The sequence below is a fragment of the Varanus komodoensis genome, unplaced genomic scaffold (assembly GCF_004798865.1).
Source record: "Varanus komodoensis strain SLA01 unplaced genomic scaffold, ASM479886v1 scaffold5, whole genome shotgun sequence".
NCBI classification, from domain to species: domain Eukaryota; kingdom Metazoa; phylum Chordata; class Lepidosauria; order Squamata; family Varanidae; genus Varanus; species Varanus komodoensis.
In genome coordinates, this window is record NW_025336087.1 from 50,133,433 (window position 1) to 50,157,600 (window position 24,168).

The window sequence follows — 24,168 nt, forward strand, 5'->3', positions numbered from 1 at the left end:
GCAGAGCAGAACTGGGTAAGAAAATAAGACTGAGAGAAGGAGGGGAATTATGTAAGCCCCGTCAAGTTCCTTGAAAAGAAAAAAGTGGGATATATATGAATAAATTCCATATCTGTTCTGGCTGCACACATAATATTATAATCAAAAGGTTGCCGTCTCTTGGCGTGAAGAATGTGGGGTGGGGAATGTGAGGCCTTCCAGATGTTGTTGGGCTGCGACCTCATCAGCCCTAGTCAGCATGGCCAATGATGAGAAATGATGGAGATGTGGTCCAGTGAGTGGGGGAGCAGCACACATTTCCCATCCTTGCTCTGGTAGTTCTAGGGCAAACAAACATTCCTTGAGACTGATGACTTATATCCTGCTGTTAACAAGATCCATTATCCTGACCTCCTCTTTGCTAGTACATGGAGTGAGGGGCAAATGTGAGAGATGGGACCACTGCAGCATGGAAGTCCTGCTTATGAATAATATCTTCTAGAAACTGGTACAGCAACAGTTACTTTCTCCAGATTAGAAACTGGTAACAATTATCACAACCATACAGCTTGCCACGTAAACAATCCTGTAGAGACTTAGGAAAAAGGACCTCCTTCCACCTCAGAGAAATGGTGTGTGCTGGATCTGTTCCATTTATTTTAAATTTTTACAGGCCCAAAGTTCTGAACTTACTGAATTATGAAATGAAGCGCCCTAGAAGCAAATTCATAAGTATTGCATTCATCAAGTAAACTTTGATGTCCTCTAAAAATGGAAATAATTTTGTATGCAAGAAACTATGTGAAAACACTGAGTTCCATCACTTAAATAGAATGTAATGGAAAACTGTTATTTGATTTTCCCAACTCCTTTCTATCATCAGTATTTGATTTAAACTGACATTTACGGCTAGACCAATTATGTCCCCCATATCTGTAAGACCAGCCTCATGAAACCTGGAATATTGGGTATGTGTGTGTGTGTGTGTGGGGGGGGGTGTTTGTGTATTTGGTAGGCTGGACAGGGCATCATACCTTTAAATTTTAGATGCCAAATGTTCTTCTTTCTTCTGTCTTTAACTTAAGGCAAAGCAAAACCAAAAAGCCTTACTGCTGCTCCAAGTGGCAGTTCAGCAGATGACAATCCTATCTTCTGGAAGAATTCTTACATCATTTCCACATAATGCCACTCCACAATAGGGCCCAATACTTAAACCCAGAATTAGGCTCCCTCGTTGTCTAATAATTTTGACAATATTCCACATAACTGTTCTACATGTAAGAGCAAAAATAATCATGTAGTCATGGCAGCCATTCTGCAACTCAGCCCAGTTTTAATTTCAAGCATAGCTTTCATCACCCTAAAAAATTCAGATGCAGCCCTGCACTCATCCCATGGGAAGGGTTTTCTTGAAAAGCTTCCCACCAATGAGGCTAAACTGTAAAGCAAGCATGAACTTGCAGATGTTGGCTGTACTCTGCTGAAATGCTCCCTCGGCCTTTAACTCCTCTTTAGTACAGAACAGATTTTGTTTATAAATACAAGAGAACTCTCAAGCAGCTTCACATTTCTTCCTTACAAGGAATCCAAAACTTGCTTGGACTTTGGCATTTGTGTTTCCCAACTGTAATATTATTGTGGCAAGTCACTGGGATGCATTAGCGAAGTAATTCTACAGACAAATTGGCTTGACAGTGCATTGTTTTAAAAATGTTGAATTTTAAATCAGATTTGTGTGCTAGCAAAGAGGAAAAAGAATGTATCTGGCTTCTCTTCAGTACATAGATCTTGATAAAGTACATTTCTTTCCCTTCTTGAAAAAATGTCATGTAAGAAAAAGGTAGCTACATATACTGTGCATACAGAATTGGTTTTACAGAAAACTCAGCAAAATGGGACCTCATCATAACATAAATTATACAGGCAAAATCAAAGATGCCATGACAAAAAGCTTGGTCTTGTGTTTAAGCTATAATCTTTTATAACCTATCAGAACAAGTGTGCTAAGTTTCCATTACGATGGGGAAAAGAGCAAGAGGGAATCTGCTCTCATGAGCTGGTGATTTATGCTTGATTCATATTTACTTGGAGATAAGGCCCATTGATTTAAATAGCTTTCTTCCAAGGGAGGCTTGCAGTGTAATGCAAGGTGATATAAAGAGGGCATGGATAATCAGAACACAGTCCTGGAAATTGTTCCCTTTTGCTAACAATTATCTTTGAACCATAAGACATCATAAAGAGCTAAAAAAAAAATCATAAAGCGTGCCAGTGTGGTGTAGTGGTTAAGAGTGCAGAACTGGCAATCTGGCCATGGAGCCAGCTGGGTGACTTTGAGCCAGCCGCATACTCTCAGTCCAACCCACCTCACAGGTTTGTTGCTTTGGGAATAAGACTGACAGCAGCAGGAGGAGAATGATATAAGCTGCTCTGAGTTTCTAAGAAAAAAGTGTGATATAAATCAATAAAAAATAAAATAAAATAAAGCATAGTGCCTCTGAACATATGAAGATTCATTTGCAAAGGTCTTTCTTATAGTACATTATCTCGGGGTGCATCATTAATACTTCTCAATTCCTTAGACAATAAGAAATGAGGGGCAATTTTTGTTGAATGAAATTGCACTGAGATATGCCTTTTGATACTGTCCATTGAGGTTTCCATGGCAAGGGTGCTGGAGTGGGTTGTCATTTCCTTCCTGTCACTGATGCAATGAAAATGAATTTGGGTGAACTCCGGGAAACAGTAGAGGACAGGATGGCCTTGCATGTTATGGTCCATGGGGTTGCAAAGAGTTGGCCACAACTACACGACTGAACAACAACAACTGGAACCTACAACAAAATGTTCCACTGTGGACTGCTCATACACAAGGGTCTAGCTAGGCAATCATGATCTCTTGTAGAACACCCCATTCCATTGACTTCTTTCCCTACCCTTCCCAATCCCTGTCCTTCCCCATCCCGAATAGTCAGTCAGTAGTTCCAGTTGACCATGTCCATTGGACTTTAGGAGTTGGGGAGGATTTTCCCCTACTAAAGCTTTTCCCCCTTGCTAAAGATTTATTCATACATCCAGAAATCTTGAGGTTCTCCAAACCTGCTGATACTTCTGTATTCTATACAGGCAGTGCAGTTTTATTATGACTATGTTTTAAAAAGCAATTATACTGGTACCCATATAAACTAACATTCAGGAGTTTTCTCAAGTTTCAGGTTTGGTCATTCAGTGAACACACAACCTGTGAGATACCTGGTCTCTGTTCATGATGGTCTGCTGCCCACCCTCACAGCAGGCAAGTACTGAAACTGCACAGAAATGTAATGGCCAATTCAGTGGAAAGATCTGCCTCTTATCTTCTCCCTCAGACCTCTATGTACAGAGTATTTGTTCCTAACAAGACTAAAAGCACATTTTTATTTGCACTTACTTGTGGTTCCTTCTCATGTTTGTTGGGGTCCTTTTCATAGCTTTCTGCATAGATCCTAAGAGTGGCTCGCACGTGACTAGATGCACTTAATCTGAAGATGAGTCTAGATGCATCAGAGAATAATATTCGCAGCCCCTGAGAAGAGCAATCACAGTGTATAGGTGATGGAAACAACACTCCTGAAAATGGTATTTTTCCAATATAATATTGTAATATTCTATCAACTACCTGCCTTGCAAGAACACGTACTTTCTGACAGTTCCTGATTCAGCATGACTCTATAAACTATTGCTATAGTTTTGCACTGGTTTGTAATTTGAGTAATTGCTTGGATTATCCTGATGATTAAAGTACTTGATTGGTTTTCTTGCATGTCATACTTATATGACAATTTAAATTGTGTGTGTTCATTGATACCTTTTGATGAAGGGCAATATCCTAACCTGTCATAATTGAAAAGTCTGCCACTGTCATAGTGCCAAGATTGTGAAATCTAGACATCTGAAACTTAACACATATGCTAAGGGAATGCTAGAGGTATACAATCTAGGGTTATTTTTGATGTATTAATAAATTTTAATTTATGTAAACATTAAGTATCAACTTCAATCAGTATGTGCCAGATGTCCCAAACCAGCTTTACAGTCAATACAGTTTGAATCCAGGAAGAGGTAATCTTAGAGAAAGAGAGGGGAGTAGCCCTACTCAGAGAAACTGAGTGCTCAGAACCCTCCCAGAGGGAGCTACAGGAGTGCTCCATAACAAGAACTGTGTTGGGTACCAGCAGCTTTCTGGGCACCAGCAGACTTCAATATATTTAGCTAAAGGCTATTTCAATCAGTGTGAAGCCGGGTCTATTTGCAAATAAATAACTGCAGAAAGTATCCATGCTTTAGCTACTGTTTCAGGTGCTATAGATAGGATTTTTGTTGCTGTAATTATTTTTACAAATTAAAAAATCTTAATTTTTAAGTTAGTAAAATTTAGAAAACTGCGCTCTTCAATAAAAGTCATCTTGAAAGTGTTTCCACAAGCCAGGTTGTTTGTTATAAGAGCAGCAAGACATTGAGAGAGAGAGAGAGAGAGAGAGTCTGAGTCAGAGACGGAGTCAGAGAGATATCTGTTTGCTCTTCATACCTGTTTTTTGCTCACAGTGCCATCTACGGGATCCACATATTCAAAGATGGTTGCTTTTTGCACACTGTAGACATTATTTCCAACAGCAAACTGTTGGTTACTAAAAGACTTGTCAGTGATCAAAGCCTCCAGATCTCTCATGATGAAATAAGCTGTTCTAGGGTCCAGGGCTTCATAATCAAATCTTGCATTGCAGGAATTAAAAGAACAAAAGACATGAAGTATCAATATGAGCAATACAAACTGCATATGAATGGGCAGTGTGAGTTTTCGATGTATTTAAATGCTTGCATCTAAATGACAGGGGAGTCTCTGGGATCAGGACCATTTGATGCCTGCCCCTCAGGGTATCCACAGACAGGCCTCTGATAACAATCCTATTTTCTCTTGCTGCTTTCCCTTAGAATGTAAACCATGACCAGAACAAAGGAAAGGATCAGCAGCCCTCATTTGCTTTGCCCTCTCCTTCTGGGGAGTGAAGTGGATGGGAACTGGAGGAATAAGACACACAAATGGACAAGGGAGACAGTGGTGACATGTAGGGGTGAATTGAGGATTGTCTTGCCAAACCTGAAGCTGGCACTGCTCAGTGGTTTTGTCCCTGATATGAGCAGTGCTGTGGCCTTGACTCCAGTGGCCACACATGGGAACAAGAAGCCATTGGGACCACTGCATCCATAAAAAGGAAACTTTAGACATGCAGTGCCTCAAGGGGCTCTAAGTGAGCTCTAAGGAGCTCTGCTGCCCCTCCAAATTTGCACGAGGAAGTATTCACCTGCTTTGTTCTGGATGTCAGACCCTTCTGATGCCAAGATACAAGTGGAACACCTGGCCCTTACTTTCTGGAGAATCGTAGCAATGCTGGGTTTTGAACATTCTGGACACTGTTTCCAACAGCAAGCTGCTGATGACTGAAAAACAAGTCTCCAGAGCTAACCATAGTTCAGGCAAGGAATTAGAGTAAAACCGTAACTCATGCAGAGTGTACAGCACTCCAAGATCAATTAACCCACCTCATTTCCTCACCTTAACTACCAAATGTCATGCCAATTTAAAGTACATATAATCCTATATACATATAGCAAACATATTTCTCCACATGTGGATCCTTATGTAGCCAAACAGCAACACCCATGCATAAAGACAGCCTATTTTTGTTTAAGGTGTGATTGCACCTCCAAACCAAGGTGGTGGGTTGGATGTTTCAAGGAAGTGGGACGGCTCCTGGAAAAATACATTTGACATGAAGAGTAAGCTACTGGTTTACTAGAGTTTTGAAGGATGCCCAAGGGAAGACCTAGCAAACCTGTTAGGATAACACTATTTGGGGCAGGGAAGGCTGTAGCTAGGCATAGACTAAAGAGTTTTGCTGCTTTTGGTAAGTATAGCATACTAATACTGCAACTATGATGGCATAAAACTTATTTTGTCATGCCGGAGCTGTTAACACAATTATGGGAGAATAAATTCTCTTTACAGTGGTCACTATTTCCCCTCTACAAACTACAAACCAGCATTTCCTAAATTTGCAGCAAGTTTGTGGTTTGTTAAGAACACAGCCATACTTGCAAGTATTAATTCTGAAGCACACAGCATCTACTAGGCACCTCTCCCTGCTCCCTACTGCCACATCCTTTCATTATGCTGCAACTGGTTCCTCTATAGAGCAGTCATTCTCACCTGCAATAATAGTGACGGCCAAATTTCGTCCAGTGTTCTCTGACTATCTCTTCCACACTCTGCTTTCGAGCTGCCATTATTGATAGCCAAATGAGAACAGCCCAAAGACCATCCTTCTCTCGAATGTGGTCAGATCCTTAGAAAAAAAAGTTTAAACATGTATTACATTCAAACAAATTATCCTGAAAGTGGAAAAGTGATACATTGCTGTACAGTGACTTAATTGTATTATAAAAGGTGATTACAGTCCTGTCAGTATTCCGGGAAAAGTATAAAAATGTCTCTACAGGTGATATTTGGAATACTGTAGTATAAGGAATTAAATTGAAATGGTATATTTGTATTGCCTATTATATTTAACAGCCATGCCTTATTTAGAGTATATTAAAAAAACTGATTCAAAGCTAAGTCCATCCCAAAGTAGATGGTATGTATGGAAAATGGGGATGTTTATTTTGCGTGGTATTTTGTGTGTTTAGGTTGTATCTGAATCCATCTGGGTAGCCACACTACATCCAAGCAGACTGTAGCTAGTTTGGATTTAAAAATTCTGCAGTGTGACCAGTATGTGCTGGACCATCATCCTGAGTCTCTTCCAATCCATGCAGGTTCCTTTTCACACAGCTGTGGTAGCCTGGTTGCCTATGACCTGCTCCACATGCCTGGGGCAAATCCTTCCTTGGGAGCTGTTGGATTGTTGCTGGCTTCTAAAGCACAGTTCTATTTTTCTCTCCCTACTTAGGAATTATTCCTGCTCCAATTTACTGCAGAAGCAGATGATAGTTGTTCATTTACGACTGATGACCAAGTAAAAACATTTATCCCTGTTGCTGCCAGATCAAACATATGCACGTGTACAGCTTTTTTTTAATGTTGATGAATAGTTTGCTAATGAAATTTGATGAGTGATGGCTGCTGCTACTTTCTTTTTCAAAGTCCATGAGATCCATAATTCTGCAAATTTTATTTATTTGCAAATAAAACCTGACTTCACCTGTCAAATACCTTGTACTGCTACAAAAAAGAAAAAAGCTACAACAGCATTGGGTGAACTCCAGGATAAGTTGCCAGAGAACAACACAGAGCCCAAGAAGTCATTTCCAAAACCTTTTATAGTAGAAAGGATACTTTCACTAACCAGCCAGAAGTCTCTGCTCCTTTTCTTATGAATCCAGGATTTTTCTTTAGTGAAAGATTATATCCCAGATATTATTACTACAGAAAATAGTCCTTTAAATGATGACAAGCTGACATGGTTATTTAAGTTCAAAAAAATCATAAAAATGCTGATGTCTGCCTCTCTTATTGTAAAGTGCAGGTAATTATTCTTGGTATTGGCTCAGTTGCCAAGCATGCAGAAAATGTAAAGACAAAAAATACTAATATAAAAGAGGAAAAGCTCATACTCTTAAAAAAGTAATCACTGAGTGAAAAAATGCATTTATGAATTACTATTTTTCTCAACATCCAAAATACACTTTATACAATCTACAATGTGTTTACTGTTCAGTGTGCATGTTTCTATAGTACTGGAACCAGCTTTATTTTCTTTAAGGCAATTGTTTTTCCACTGCATTGAGAAAAGCTACTAGCTAATCAGTATTCCTTATGCAGAGCTGATGCTTGCCTTCCTTCATGTGATCATTGGTACAGGGAAGAGGGATCACACTGTAGACTCTACAACTTCTGTGTGACATAAACACCCACATAGAAGGGAGCTCATCTCCTGTCCATTGGCTTGAGTACAGAATGGTCCGCTGAATATAGAAATGCCTCTCAGGAGCAGAACAAAAAAATGCAAAATCACCAGGGGTCAGCCTCAGAGAGGGATTCTGTTTGCATACCCTGAGTTCAATATATTCTTTGGTGGATTAGTTAAAATGAATCCTTCCTACTATTTGCATTTCTATGAAAGGCTGTAACACAATCATCATTCCAAGTAGCAAAGGATTTCTTAGAACACTTACAAAAATTAACTAGTCCGCTCCATTTTTAAATTGTTCCAAAGTCCCACATCTAGTCAAGCGAAACTAAAACCCAGATAACTTTTTCTCCTAGAATCAGATACAAATTTTCTCTGCACCATTTGTCACCGGTATCTTCCAGATGTCTTTGAAAGCCATGCATTCTCAGAGAGAAGGAGGGAAGGGTGGGCCCAGTTTCACAAAGGTTGAATAGCCATTACTTTGATACCATGAAGTCTTCAAGCAAATCCACACAGTTGTCAAAGTCAAACATAGGCAGTCCCTGAGCTGCAAATATCCAAGTTATGAACAGCCCATACTTATGAACAAACTGCTATAAAGTTTATTATTTTTTTAATCATTATCACCATAGAGAGAAAGCAAAAGGGGAGAGAAGGTCTCCAAAGCATGCCTTCCTGCCCTGCCCATTGTCTCCAGCATTTCCTTGCTGCAAAGAGGAGGCACCAGTGAGCTTGGGCTAGAAATAATAATGGTTCTTCCACCTTCATGGGGATCCTCTGCCCCTAAACCCTTTAAATGTGGAGGGCTGACTATACGTGATCTGACTTAAATATGAATTTGACTTTTTTATAGAATAGTAGAGTTGGAAGGGGCCATGAAGCTCATCAGGTCCAATCCTCTGCTGTTGCAGGACACCAATTTATTTAAGAATGAATTTCTGGTTTCTCAGGAATGGGACTGAGAACCCAGGGACTACCTGTGCATTATGCCCACCCACCAGAATGCAAAGAAAGAGGCATGGGGTAGTAGGGTCGTGGCTCAAGAAGAAAGGGGGCAGGGACCCAAAAAAGTTTGGGGACCACTGATTTGAAGGCAAAATAAACACAGCAGCTCTACTACTCAGTCCCCTCCTTCTTCCTGCAATGCATTTTTACTTACTGTCTTCCTAGGGGATGATAAAATATTTCATTTTCTTATACCAGCAATTTTAGAGCATGGACATAAAGTGGCTGATGGCTATCCTTCTTTGGGTGAAAGCAAAATCAAACAGGACTTTCTTCCAAATAAGCATCCGTAAGATTGCAGTGTAACTGCAAAATCTTAATCTTATAAGAATGTGCAAGATGCACTTGGTCAACAAACACACAACTAGCTGAAACACATTATGCTTATAATGAGTAACATAACGTCCATTTGAGGCTTTAACATTCATCCTGCCACTATGATGAACAAGAAGCCAAATATTGTCACAGGGACTTTTGCAGAAGCTTCATTCCAATGGTTTTGCAAACAAAGCTCTTATTGCTCCTTGCTGAAGTAAAAGAACACTTTTCCAGAAACATAGATCAACACATATATCCATTAGTATCATTAAAAATATATCTGGTGGGGAAAGATAACTGAAAATACTGCTTTCTTTTCATTGCGTCATGTAAATACTGATTACAAAATCTATTTACATAAATGCCTGAAAGACCAGAAAGAGTTCTGAAGCATTTCTGGTATTACAGGATGAGAATGATAGGTTAGGACAGGTCAGGGGATTTATTGGGCCTCATTTTAAAATATCATAGCTTCATTCTTAATGGACTCCAATATATGGCAGGTTTCTGGCCAGCTGTGTAACTGAATACATTCAGTAAAAACATCTTGCAGCCAGAAGATGAAGGCAGCCAATTAACTATGTATTTTTGTAGGACATTTAATCAAACTAGAATGTTCACTGTGGCACTTGTGGGCCAACATACAAGGCTACTTGTTTTTAGTTGGGTTGGTACAATGCAGGCCTGGGTTAAAGTGTACAATCTTCTATAAACCATTAACAGGATTACATTTGATGTATGTATGTACAGTATGTATGTATGCATGCATGCTCCATGGACTATAGACTGTTTTACCAGTGCCAAAGCTTTCTTCTCCACAAAGTGAGCATCGACCAGAATCCATCAGATTTGAGAAGAACCTCCACCCTGCTGGTGTTTCATACACAGGGACTTTCATGGATTTTGCCACCCTAAAAAAAAGACCACACACCAGACCATTAGATACAGTTAAATAATATGGACTGATAATGACTTCTTAAATCACTGCTTCCTGGGATTGCAGATCTGGACACATCCACTGGACAGTGAACCAAGGGCAACCGGGGGGCCGCATCCACTGCTTCTCAGGAAAAGCACAAGAGTGAGACTGACCTGGCCCATACACTGGCTAGAAAAGGAACAGCTGCAGGGAATTTCTTTTGCATTTCCCTGCCAGAATAAACACTCAAGCAAAATTTGAAAGTAAGAATTGGTGCCTCAGGTTTGCTCCCCCTGCCTTCAAATATATTTTCCTTTTTGTCATTCTTTTAAATCATAAGCCTGAGAGCAGGGACTCTTCTTATTAATTTTGTAAGCAGCTCTGCAAGAACAGGGGCAAGGTACCTTTGCAACAAAAGGTGGGAAGATGAGCAGCATTGTCCTGGGTCTTTCCAGGAGAAAACCCAGCAGAACACAGATCACTGGTCCCAGAAAGCAATGCTGGTCCCAACAGAAAGCAGAATCAGCACCATGAAACAAAGCTTTACAGCTGCCCCCAAGTGGCAACTGGGCCGTTTGGGGCAGGTGTCCCTGCTTCACTGTCCTCAGGGTTCCCGTGATGTTTTCTGAAATACTGGCAGGAGAACTGAAGGGGAAAGAGTGGGAGAAAATGCTCAATATCCCCATGCTGCCTGACCATCTGTTGGGCACATCATGGGTCTTGGGATAAACAAGTCATACTCATAGGTTTCTATGAAGATGCACCTTGTTGTGTTGCATGAAGCCACCCATTGGTTTTGCAAAAGACCTGCTCCTTGAGGAGATGAGAATGACTAGAACTAGTTTCTTGATATGAATCAACACAGCTGCCTCAATTTTTAGACTCTCAATGAACCATGACTGTAGGTGCTATAAGCATATAAAGGTAAAGGTTTCCCCTTGATGTGAAGTCCAGTCATGCCTGACTCTAGGGGTGGTGCTCATCTCTGTTTCCTAGCCGAGGGAGCCAGTGTTTGTCTGCAGACAGTCTCCATGGTCATGTGGCCGGCATGAATAAACACCGAAGTGCACGGAACGCTGTTACCTGCCCACCGAAATGGTACCTTTTTATCTACTTGCATTTGCATGCTTTCGAACTGCAAGGTTGGCAGGAGCTGGGACAGAGCAACGGGAACTCACCCTGTTGTGCAAATTCGAACTGGCAACCTTTCAATCAACCAGCCCAGCAGCACAGCAGTTTAAACCACTGCGCCACCTGCAGTCCCACTATAAGCATATACACACTTCAATATTTCCCACTATACAACACAAAGTGATGTACAACATAAGAAGAAGGGACCAATACAAAGACATGGTACTTCTCCAGAACATTGCATGATGGCCTTGTCATGACAAGTGACTATTTCTTGACCTTGGTGCACTGGACTGAACATCTGAACAGTCAAATAAAGTTTGTGTCTGTTTGAATGGATATATTTTTGTGAAGTATATGATATGGAATATAAATGGACAAATAAACCCAGAGAGATTTCTAAGTGAAGACACAAGACCAGGTTATCCACAGACAGTGGAAGCCGTGATTGCTTAAAAAAGGCTGAAGGGTGACCTAAGGGAGAAAAAAAGAGTACACATTTTCTTTGTAAGAGCATAGTACAATTGAGGAATGATGCAGGCAAAGTTAATCACTTTTAAACTCCATGGGAACTCTTTGAAGCCTGTCACTGAAATTAGCATTGAACCATGCCCCCTCTTTGTTTACTTCTCACTTTTCCTATAATTGTTTTTCTTCCCATGAGACAAAATTGTCTAAGTTTTACATGAAATCAACATACCCTGTGAAGGGTAGAAGTTCTCAAGAGTTAGCCAGGAGTTATGAAAGAGGAAATATTCCTCCCCACCCCTCCGGACACACACACATTCTCCTGCCATATAAGATATATGTAGAAAGATTTTGCCTAAAATAATTTTCTTCAAATCTGATAAATCAGAAAATTTATTTTTGCTATGAAGTTGAACTTTGATGGACTAAGATACAGGGTATGTTTAGACTTCATGCCAAATCACCATACAAATAAGCCATGGTGGGCTGGATGTTTTCTGATCGACCCCTGATACACCTGAGAAGTGATCAAGTTTACTCTGGCTTGTTCTCCCACATTTTGCTCCTCAGTCCTGCAGGCAGTATGCCAGAGTCCTTCACAGCAGAACCTTTCATGCCTTCCCACACACACTCCAATCAATAACTCTTTTTATTTACCTCTGGGGTTTGTTCTGGAGCTTCAAAAAAGTACAACTGGGGTTGTTCTTCAATTTAAAAATTTCAGGCCCAGATAGGGATGTGAGGAATCTGTTTTGGGGGTGGGAATCCAATGGATCCCCTGGGTCTGCTTTGCTGCTGGGCACATGCCAGGAATTAAGCCCCAGGCACTATGCAAGCAGCATTCCTCTTCCGCACCATGTGCAGCATCCTTTGTTTGTGCTGCTACACCTGAGGGTGCTAGTTGTACAACCTTCCTTCTACAAGCAATCATGGACTTCCTCTCAGCTCAGCTTGATTTCCATGACTGGGAAGAACATGAACCTAAAAAAGTCAGGGGTTATCAGGGTGGGTTTTTTGTGAAAAATAAACCACCCGGAAGAAATTGTGCCCTGCTCACATGACACAACATGGCTGCTCACCCATGGTGAGGTCATGCAAACCAGTCACTGGTTTGGGAGAGGGCCTTTTAAAATAATGAGTAAGGAAGTTTTACCACTCTTCCCTGCTTCTCTTGGCTTCCCCATTTTCCAGGTGTCAGCTGTACATTTTTAGAAATAATGATGTCAACATGGGAGAAAACAGCCAGAAATTTCTCTAGACTGTAAGCCAGCACTTCATAGATTCATATTTTACTTCTGGGGCCCTAGGGAATGGAAGGAGCTACACAACTGGCTACAGAGAGCTACGGACTTACTGCTACAGGATTTTGAGTATCCTGGGTTTGGAGTGATGTAAATAAGTATCAGCACCATTCTCCCTAAACATAACACAGCTTACTTAGAAAATATCAGATTCTAAAACTCTTGCAGATTAAGGACTTCAGCAACAAACAGCCAAAGCAAAATGAGACGTGTAAGAGGCAACTACCTCAAATACAGTTATGCAACATGGTGGGACTATTGCCACAGTAAAAAGAAAAATAATATTTAGAACAAGCTATTCTAATATCTCTGGAATTTCCAGTTTCACTTTTTCTTCCTTTTAAAGCCAGTAACTTTCATGAATAGTCAGAAAAAATTTGGAAGCAAGGCTAAGAAATCTATCCCAAATGCAACAACTCCATTAGTATGTTTCCGAAGTCACAAATATATGGCATTTCAAGGTAAATATGTTGGGCAGGAATGGGCAACCTTTTAACTCACTACACCACCCTCAAGTGGCTACATTCCCTCAGTGTTGGAAGCCACAAGCTGACAGTGGGAGACAACACACCCAGCGGTGTATGGAGCCCCAGTCATGACACACATACATGACTCTCTGAGTGGGTCTGCACATGATGCCAACACACTTGGGCAATAAGTCACAGTGGACTGGTTGTTGCAAGAACACACCATGGTATATCAGAGGGATAGTTGGGCACATAACTTTGTGCTGCAACTAGGGATGTGTGAGAAACCCCTAGGATGGGAATGCATTCAACCCCTTAGGCTCGGCAGCATGAACTCCAGTCCATTTTGCAGTAGCCTGGAGCCAAAGTATCTGGCAAGCACTCCCAGTGTTCCTGGGATGCTTGCCAGGAATTGAGCCTCATGTGCTGTGCAAGCAGAGCCCTCTTCCATGCCCAGTGCTTCCACTGGCAGCAGCACCAGGTGGCGAAGCAGGTCAGTTCCCAAGAATGGTCCTGATGTGACCATTTGCAGGGCCTCTCTTCTGCATCCTGTAGCTGATTTGATAGGGAAGGTTGCCAGTTTGTACAACAAGGGTTCTATGAATATTCACAGACTTCTTCTTGGCTTGGGTTACTTTGTAGCACTGGGCTGAGCACAAGAAGACCTCTGCAGATGCTAGAGGGATGGATTATAAAAGGGTTTGTTCCAACCCTAGTTGTAGCCATGCTCTTTCCCCCTCAGTCTGCCAGCTGACACTCCTGGAAAGTTTATGGTTCAAGCAACTCTTCCCTTCACAACTGGGAACCATTCTGGCTTGATACAGTTCCCTCCGCTTTTTTCTCAGACAGATCACTTTTCACAATCTCATTTTCTGACAGCCATTCTGACATGCCTAAGTGGGCACCTCATTAAGGAAAAAACCATCTGTACTGCAAATATGACCAAATAAATATGTTTTTAAAAATAGTGCACTTCTAAATGTACAAGCATGTGCAGTTCTGAAAAAATGGGAAGCCTTGTCTGGGTAATCTCCGGAGAGTGGTATATGCTGTTAAAATGCTGCAAGTACCAGTCATGGTCATTCACTCACAAAGACTCTGTACTGATTTTGTTTTTGCACTTTGGCTGCTATTAAAAGGTAGGCTATCAAAGTCAAAGCAAAGACACACATCATTTTGCTGACAAAAAGAGATGAAGTAATATATTCCCACAGGCAATGGGATCCTCAGGGTTCTCTGTGTTCTGACAGGCCCCAGTGTCCCGACTTTTCTACTCATTCTCAGGTCTCACTTAGAGACTCAGGAAGATGGAAATTGACCTCACTTGTTTTTACTGAAGCATGGAGGTTTGACAGCTGGCTGTCAAAAGTCCAGGTTGTATTAAAAGAAGCCACTGACAGGGCCATTTTGGTCTGGGGTGGTTTTCTGAAAGGAACATATGTATTTAGGCCTGCTCCCTCAAAGAAAATATCCTTTTAAAAGGTGGAAAAAACATGGGAATCTTGAATAGCCAAGAATCATAGTGGGGCAGGACAGCAGTAAGGCAGTAACCATGAACCCACCACGCTACTTCGGCATCAGTGAGGTAGCACTAGTTGTAGCTTGGGCAAGTTCAACAAGAGCAACAAGGGATTTCTTTTCTTTCTGCTCTTGCCAAGTGGTTTGTTCACTGTTGCCTGAGAGCCAGGTTTGGATGATACATGATCCCACCATGTATGAAACAAATCCAACAACTACAAGCCATAGGTCCTCAACAAGTCTTGTTAGAGAAAAAATACAGACCATCCTGAAGATCATGTTCTGGGTTTGGATTATTTGACAATGAGGGCTGGCATACTTCCTATGGCAGGTTTTTGTGTCATGTGAACAAGGTTTTTCTCTCTCAAAATTTTTGCCACCTCACACTGTTCCTACTCTCCTTTTTTCTTTGTAAATCCTAAAAAATAAAGAGGGGAAAATATTTATTATTTATATTGTGATTTTTATCCTGCCTTTTTCCTACAAAGGGCTCAAGGCAGCTTACATTATCTCTCCTCCTCCATCTTATCCCCACAACAACAACCCTGTGAGGTAGGTTGGGCTGAGAGTCTGTGACTGGCCCAAAGTCACCCAGTTGGCTGCATGGCTGAGTGGGGACTAGAACCCAGATCTTCTGAGTCCCAGTCCCATGCTCTTAACCACTACACCACACTGACTCTCCAAATATGGAGTATGGGCTGGTACATATCTCAAGAAAGAAGCAGTATGGGGATGCTGACGACTGTAAGATAATGTCTCCTCTACGCTCATGCAGGGGAAGACGTGAATTTAGAAAGTGAAACCCAAGCGGAAAGGAGTCTGACCCAACCCTGCCCAGGCAGGAAATCTTGAGCAAAGCACTGGGGACCATATGTGATCTTGTTGCTGTTAGTCGCGAAGTCGTGTCCGACCCATCGCAACCCCATGGACAACATTCCTCCAGGCCTTCCTGTCCTCCACCATCCCCCGGGGTCCACTTAAGCTCATGCCGACTGCTTCAGTGACTCCATCCAGTCACCTCATCCTTTGCCATCCCCTTCTCCTTTGGCCGTCAATATGATCTATGGGCTGCCAACTCCTGCTTTGGGGCAAGCAAGAGGCACCTATTAGTCAATAGACGGACTGGAATTGTTTCTATGAAAAGATTTTAAAGCACAGAAACAAGGAGAAGGTAGCTAGAGCCAATGGTGGTAGGGCAGTGGAGGTGGCAGGAAGATGTAGTGAAAAAGGTTATAGAACAGTTAGAAAGAGTTAAATTGGACTCCAGAAGGCTGGGCATAAGAAAGCTTCCATACAGTGGGCTCCTATCATTAATAATCAGAGGTTTTCAGCAAGTACTGTGTTTTAGTTTTTTAAAATTATTTTTCTGGAGAAAAAAAGATGGAAAAAGCAGTAGAAGAAGGCATAAGGTCTACAAATTGACATCATCATCATCATCATCTGGACAACACCCACTCCACTGAATTCCATGACTGAAGCAGTGCAATTGCACAACAGAAGCCTCACCTGAAAGCACCCTAAGAGATATAAAAACAAAGACTTCTGCATTTCAGTAAGTTTCAGGACTAAGATGGTACAAGAGTCTGGACCAGTCATTGATTGGAAAGACCCCTGAGTATTTCAGCATGCATTTCATTACATTAGAGCTGAGCCGCAAAGGTTGAGCAAATGTCTGTACTTGCACATTTTCAAGTTTCTGTAGGTTAAGGTTCTCATGCACACCATGGTGCATACAAATTCATGAATCACTCAGCAATCAGTTCTGCTCAGCATTCCCACTTTATTATTTGTGTAATGGAGCAGGATTTGCAGTGTTTGATTCAAGCACAATAAGATATAAGCAATGCTGCAATTATTCCATCTTGTACCCAGTAACTTCTCTACTGCACCAACTGGGAATATGTAAAGTGTGATTAAATTTAAGTCATTCTCTTCTTTTGAAAATCTAGACTAACTGATTTGTTAGCTAGCCCCATGTAACAAACATGAAAGCAATCTACTCTGTACATCAGAGAGCCTTTTCTTGTGACAGACAAGAAAGAAATCTACTGTGTACACAGCCCTGGAATTCTAAACAAAATGAAAGGAAGCATTCAAATGTTTGAAAAAATAAGAACACTGACATTTATTCCAGGCACAAAAATCATGAATTAGTTTTGGTACATACTTTTTTGTATAAGAGAGGGAATTTGGATTTTCTACTTTGAAGATGCTTCAAAAGATTACATTGTTTATGTACACAAAGATAAGCTCAAGGGTTTGCAGTAGCATGTGTTTTAACCTCTCTCTCTACAGCTTTGCAACAGATTATGAAAAATGTTTCTAGGCTGCAGAACTCTTGGGAATTCTACTGTAATGTTCAGGGCTACCAACATGCCTGTGGCCTTCCCTTTTAGCACCTGCCAGGCTCCCTGCTTTTAATAAAAAAAAATTAAAAATATACTCTGAAAATTATGTTTTATTTAAGATGTCATCATTTTTCTTTTAACTAGGAGGCTTGCTACAAAATGAAAGTTTACTCTCCAGTGCCATGTTTGGATCCTCACCACAGCCTGATTTCCTCTCAAATGAAAATCCAAACATATATAATATGTGCATATATAAGCAGCAATTTATGACATTTCAACATTCCAATATGTTTCCAATTATAGGTGGCAATAACAATATGTTTAGATTAAGTTATCACCTCTTTCACTGGAAAATAACAATTATTTTATAAGTATATATTCTTTCTTAAATTCTGTAGAACTTTGACCTCTTCTGCAGAAAGGGACACCTGAAGAACCCCTTGTTCATCAACTCTGTGACAAAGCACACTCACCCATTTCCACAAAAGTAAGCATACTTTTAATTTACAAAATTAAGGATTTACTGGTCTTTTACCCTTAAATTGTGCACCTTCACTACTAAGGTTCTCCTTAATGATTTAGTGAACTTCCACCTCCTTTCAACCTCTATTCTTTCTACTCTCTTTTCTATTCTCTTTCTACCCCTCTTTTGGAGGATGGAGAACAGCATCTTTTTCATAAGCTTTGTCTTCTGTCTGCCTTCTCCACCTGTCCTACTTTCACTCTTTATATCCCCATGGGGCTTTGTCAAACCAAGCCAATCCCAACTTCTCTTTGAGCACATCCCACCTGCCAACTGTTGGTTTGTGATATAAACTGAAGGAAAAAGAAACTTCACAGCACAAGCAGACATTTTTTTTAATTTTAAGTTTCATTTTTCTATGCAGTACTCCCTGCATCTGAGCTCCTTTGACAATAACATCTCAAGGAAACAAGCATCTCAATCCGTCTACATTCATTTAGACAACACAGATATGACAGCATTACCCTTAGTATGTGAAGCTGCATCAGACAGCAATCACATATGGATGATTATATGTTATCAGGCAATTTTTGTAAGTTATCATGGAGTTAAGTTCGAAATCCAGTGGAGGCTACTCTCAGATTCTCAGGTTTACTCTAATGTATGTTCACAGGACAGAAGTTTCAGCCAGCTCAGTAGAATCCTTCAAGGGAACTAAATATCACAAGCATTTTCTGCTCTCCCTCCCAATCCTCCACTACAGTGTCTTCAAACGTCAGGAATCCGCAAACATGAACTACATGAGCACACCATAATATACGAAAGCATTCAGGCAACATTCCCCTCTGCAGTTCCTCAGATCTTTGTTAAGATTTGTGAATTAAAAAGATAACTTGCTGATTTATTTTTCTTCTCTGAGTGCTGAACTCTGGTCCTGTACTTTTCATCTGATCCTATTAACACAGTAACAGTGGCAGGTCCATGAAATGGATGCTTGGCTTCTGGATAGTTTCACTCTGCATGCACTGTGTTCCCTTAAAAGGCATAAAGTGTATATACCAGGAGTGGAAGCCAGCAACTGCCAGTCCCCCATATATGGTCAAGTGTTACAGCTGCTACTCTCATCATATTTAATTTATAATCTACAAAAGCACTGGAATAGTAGACCTTAACACATAGAAAGATAACCAGGACATTTCAAAGGGATAAGAAAGACAAGTGCCCAATAGCCTTCTTGAAGCACTAGAATGCAAAAAATATCACAGAACTGGATGAAGCTGAGAAGATTGTCAAATTCAGTCCCCTTAGCACTCGACAGGTGACTAAAGACTGAATGGCTCAAACAAACAAGCCAAGGAATATGATAACTTGTGGCAGCTCTGCTTGATATTGTTTGTGTGTCCATTGCCTACATTTCTATAAGAATTCCACTAGGAGAAAATTTGCAATCAGTCAAACATGAAAAAAATAGATTTCAACTGAAAAATGTCACTTAGCTCAGACAAGTGTCACTTAGCTCAGACAAAAGATATCAGAAAATAATTGACAGCATACACAAAGGTGGGTAAGGACTTCTGGAAGATTATATTGTATAGGAACCTGTTGATGAGCAGCAACAGTCAAAAATTGCAAAAAGGAGGAGATCAGTGCTGGGAACAAGTACCCAATCCTACAGCTGATGGAACTCTTTGCCTTTCAGACTATACCCTTGCCCTGGTGCTCTCACTTACTTTAGATGTCTATTCTTGGACTCTGAATGCATTGGTTCAGAGACTGTAAAATGCTTATGCATTGGTGGCATTCTATTAACCAACCTTCTCTAACCTGGAGTTCTCTGGATATGGACTGTAATTTCCAGATGCCAGGAACTCTAGGCCAACACATCAGGAGCGTACCAGGTTGGCACAAACCAATCTTTTCATTAAGATAAAATAGTATTCTTAAAAAAAAAAAAAAAAAACAAGCCTCCAGACTTACAGCACCAATATGTTCAATGGGGCTTGTTGTGGTTTGGTGCCGTCAAGACATCTCCAGCTTGTGGTGACCACATGAATAAAAGCCCTCCAAAATGTCCTATCCATGACAGCCCTGTTCAGCTCCTATAAATTCAAGGCTGTGGCTTCCTTTATGGGGTTAAGCTATCCCATATGTGGTCTTCCTTTTCTTCTTCTGCCTTTAACTTTCTCTAATGTGGAGCTTACTTCCTAGTAAATGTGTTCAGGATTCAGCCTTAAAGAAAAAAAAACTGGACATTCCTTTATCCTTATTGGTTTCTCTCCAGTGTAGCTGTAACTCACAGGAAGCCAACCAGTGTTCCTATATCACGTCTCAGATCAAAAGCCTGTCTTCTACTAGCCGAGAAGATGGAATCAACTGTGACTTGGTGGAGAGATTAGGGTCCTAACTTGATGTGATGGCATCAGTTCTGCATAGTTAAACATTGCCAAAATCATGTCCAAGAAGGGTTCAGGTCTTTTTTTAAGAAGGGGAAAGGAACATGCAGGTCAGAAATGTAAAAATCACCACCTAACCACAGCTAACTCCTCCGTACCCCATCTGATATGGGAAATGACCTAGCTGAATGAAAAACAATTGAGAGAAGGGGCTGTAGGGAGGCAACCCATGGGCAGGTTAACAGCCCTTCATCTGCATATCCTCTTTGTTTCAACACTGGATTCACCATCTCCCTTTTACATACACAATTAAGGTATTAATTCCATGAATGAACACACAGAACTATTACTGTTTCATCTAGCTGAGCCCTGAGATGTCTTGATATATTCACTGCTTGCTAATAAAGTGCTTCAAAACTATGTCTTTTTGTTATAATAGCCTCAGCAATTGTTTAAAACTGAACTTACAGCAGTGAAACCCCTGAAATCACAGAAAATTACCATCATGTTAAAAGAGGATTCAAATAGCATCTCCTCCCACCCAGTTTCAAGACAGGCTGTTCCTGTATAAACATTTCAATAGCTAGCAAACAAGTCAAAATAAAGTCAAAGTAGTCCAAAGAGATCAAGCAAAACCATATAAAAACGTTCTACCTTTGTAGGACAAACAAAAATATACACACTGTACTTAAAATTAGGAAATCATTTTCTGAACTGGCAAGATGTCTGTACACTTCAGTGAGTCTACAGGACTGCTATTTCCCCTGATTTCCATTTTGGAGAGCTCTCATCTAGATTTAGCTATTTTGAACTAAATAGGCTATGGAGAGTATAAATATTTCGAACAAATAAATACCCTACTTTTTATTTGAGAACTTAACCCTCTGGATTCCATTTTGATTATTTAAAGAAATACAAGTTAATTAGCATCCATTCTCAGTACAGTTATCAAAAGGGAATATTTTTGGTAGTATCTTTTATGACAAAATTAGCCAACAAGCATTTGTTGTATGCTGTAAGAAGAGAACGTGGGATATTTGGACTACCACTCCTAGGCAGGCCACATCAGGGGAAAGGATGTTGAACAGAATCCGGTTTTCATTTTCCCCTCTTCAACAACTCAATTTCCAGCCAAGCTCCAAGGGAATTTCCCTAACTGCCAAGTGGTCCTCTAACCCTTAAATTCTGTCTCCATTTCCTGTTTCCTTCTCAGTTCCGCTATCTCTCACAGAACAAGGAAACATATTTCTGTTGCTTGACAACTTGCATAGCGTTACTCCCACAACCTTGGCTCACATGTACATAAACGTAATTAAATGTTTGTCCCTTTGGGCTTTTTCTTTTGGGGTACCATCTTTCTTCTTCAAGAACAAAGCTAGAAAGCATCACATTTGGTGGAGCACTTCAGAAATCTTTGGCAACAACATAATCCTTAACTACATCTAAATCTGAGTTGCAATTACTGCTATATAAGACAAAGTTGTGAATAAATCACGAATACCCTGCAAAATGCTATAAAACTGCAATCAGTACAAATGTTTTCAGGCCCAAAGCTCAAAAATCTAAGTGCCAATTCTTTGATTTGCCATACATAGGATCTCCTGTATTTTTTAAAGACAAAATAAAGAAGGAAAAATAATTTGTCTTAATATAACACTTCACTGTATCTAAACAAAAACACACTGGAAGAAGATAGTTTAGTGCCAAGTTATACAGGTCTGTGTAAATAATGATAACTTGAAAAGTTTCATTTGTTAGCAGAGAATAAAGGCTTCACTGCTGTGCAGAAGTGACAAAATACAGAAGAAAATAAACACAACAATTATCTAAATCTACAGAGAGTTTTCCAAGGCTGATTTAACAGATTTTTTAATTACATTATTCTAAACAGTTACATACCATAAAACCATGAGATCAGGAACAGAAACACTTGGACTTGGTTCTCCCACTACCTTATCCATGCTCACCACTTCCACTTTTAAATGGCTCATTTGTAGGTGAACTTGATGTCCAAACTGAACACTTGTGGGTTAAACAACCTATGAATTGTTCTTAGGTTAACTTTGACTTGTTTAATCCTGAATAGCCCAAGGTATCGTGCCTTAGATGTTATGAAACCCAGAAGTGGCCTGCTCACTCTGCATGTCCCCCGCACATTGTGGGTTAATTAACTTATGATTTACTGCAAAATGACGTTATGAGCAAATGATCACTAGGTGTTATGGAACAGACATAATAACTATTAATACTTGGAGAGTATCTGCAAAGTAGTAAGTACATAAAGTTTGCCACTACATGAAAGTTAAAAGATAGAAGTTGTTATTCCAAGAAAACCATCTATCTGAACAGGACAGATTGCTTTCATAGCTGGACTGGATACAACAGTTGCACCTGCTCAGATCATAATTGTTTCTAAGCTTAAACCAGACAAAGTATATGGGTAAAGTCTCTCTTTTAAACAGTAGTGAATATTCCTGATTCTCTGTACGCCTAATCTGTGCTCAGTTTTAAACTACACAGTTCTAGGAAGGCTGTCAGACTTTTTGTCTTCAAGTGGTTCCAGCCATTCTTTTAATGATGTTGAAAAGGAAATCCTTTAAGAAGATGTTTGGGTTGTTAAGGCTGTTTTCTTGAACTCGTTTGAACTCTCTCTGAATTTTATTTTTTTTAAAATTACTGCTGGATTGTGCTTTTTCCTGCTTCTTTATAGTAATTTGACATTTAAGTGCTAGATTTTAATTGATGTTTTAAAATTCATAAATGTCTTTATTCTCATTGTAAACCACTTTGAGCTCTTCTGAGGAAAACTGTAAGTGCCAAATATTTACTTACATCATATGACAATAATCTGTTACAAGAGCAACAGGCTGCCTATAACTTCGGATAAGCAGGATCACAGGTGATCTAATGATCTACTGTTACTATTATGATTCTATAAGCTCAAGAATGTGTGAATGAGGATTATACTCTTTCATCTACCAGTATGAACTTCAGTATCAGAATCTGTGACTTCTAAACCCCCCCCATTAAATCCTTCAAAAGAGATATTTCTACATAGAGAACTTATGCCCCTATGTTTTCCCCTATCCCTGCAAAAATCCTTTCAATGGCTTTAATAAAACCAGTGTAAGCAGTTGTCAGCCTCTGAAACTTCACACACATAACTTCTTCAACTCATAGACAGACAGAAAGAGCATGTGTTGTTGCGGGGAAAACAGCTAGAAAATTCAAGCATTTTTAACAAAGATTTGTGATTTGGCAGCAGGTTTCCAAAAACAAAAGCACTTGGCTCATAGTTCCCACTTCCCATTGTGTGGAACTGCATACACATGCATTGCACATCAACAATCGTTCTGGTGTCAATTATAAGGGTTCCTGTGGAAAGTGAGAAACAACACTGTGCAGTATGTAAATTAATCTTTTAAAGAGGTTATCCTGTTCTATCTGGGTCAATTTATTTGGAACATACTCATTTTCTCACTATTTAACTGAAAAATAATATTTTTAATCCATCAGTGCCAGGAACTACAATGAAGTGACAGGTTTGACCCATAAATTCTATCATTTCCAGCCTACTTTATATTTACTCATTGCAGAACAAACCCTGAACTACACTGGGCCTGTTCCAAGACGATACAGTACTGACAAGTCCTTTATGTTCTGCAATCTGGACTGTTACACTTCTAAGCAGTTGAAGCACATTCTGTCTGGCTTTCCATCACTGCCTATTGCCCTGTTGCGGCTTCTCTTATGTGTTAGCAATATGTACACTTTTTTCTATTTATGGATTTTTTATTTATTTTATTTATTAGAACATTTCTATGCCGCCCCTTGCCAAAGCCTCGGGGCGGCTTACAACACAATAAAATACAAAAATAACAATATAAAATTAAAATTAACAATATA

General features: G+C 40.1%; 1 protein-coding gene across 1 annotated transcript in view; it reads right to left on the bottom strand.

The window, feature by feature from the left end:
• PGM5 (phosphoglucomutase 5) overlaps positions 1-24,168 on the bottom strand; it is a 63,566-nt gene that overhangs the window by 9,943 nt on the left and 29,455 nt on the right. The window contains exons 7-10 of the mRNA XM_044445819.1: positions 10,050-10,165; positions 6,227-6,362; positions 4,547-4,730; positions 3,410-3,544 (exon numbers count right to left, since the gene is read on the bottom strand). Coding sequence (XP_044301754.1) covers positions 3,410-3,544; positions 4,547-4,730; positions 6,227-6,362; positions 10,050-10,165 — 571 coding nt within the window. The remainder of the gene's footprint in view (positions 1-3,409; positions 3,545-4,546; positions 4,731-6,226; positions 6,363-10,049; positions 10,166-24,168) is intronic.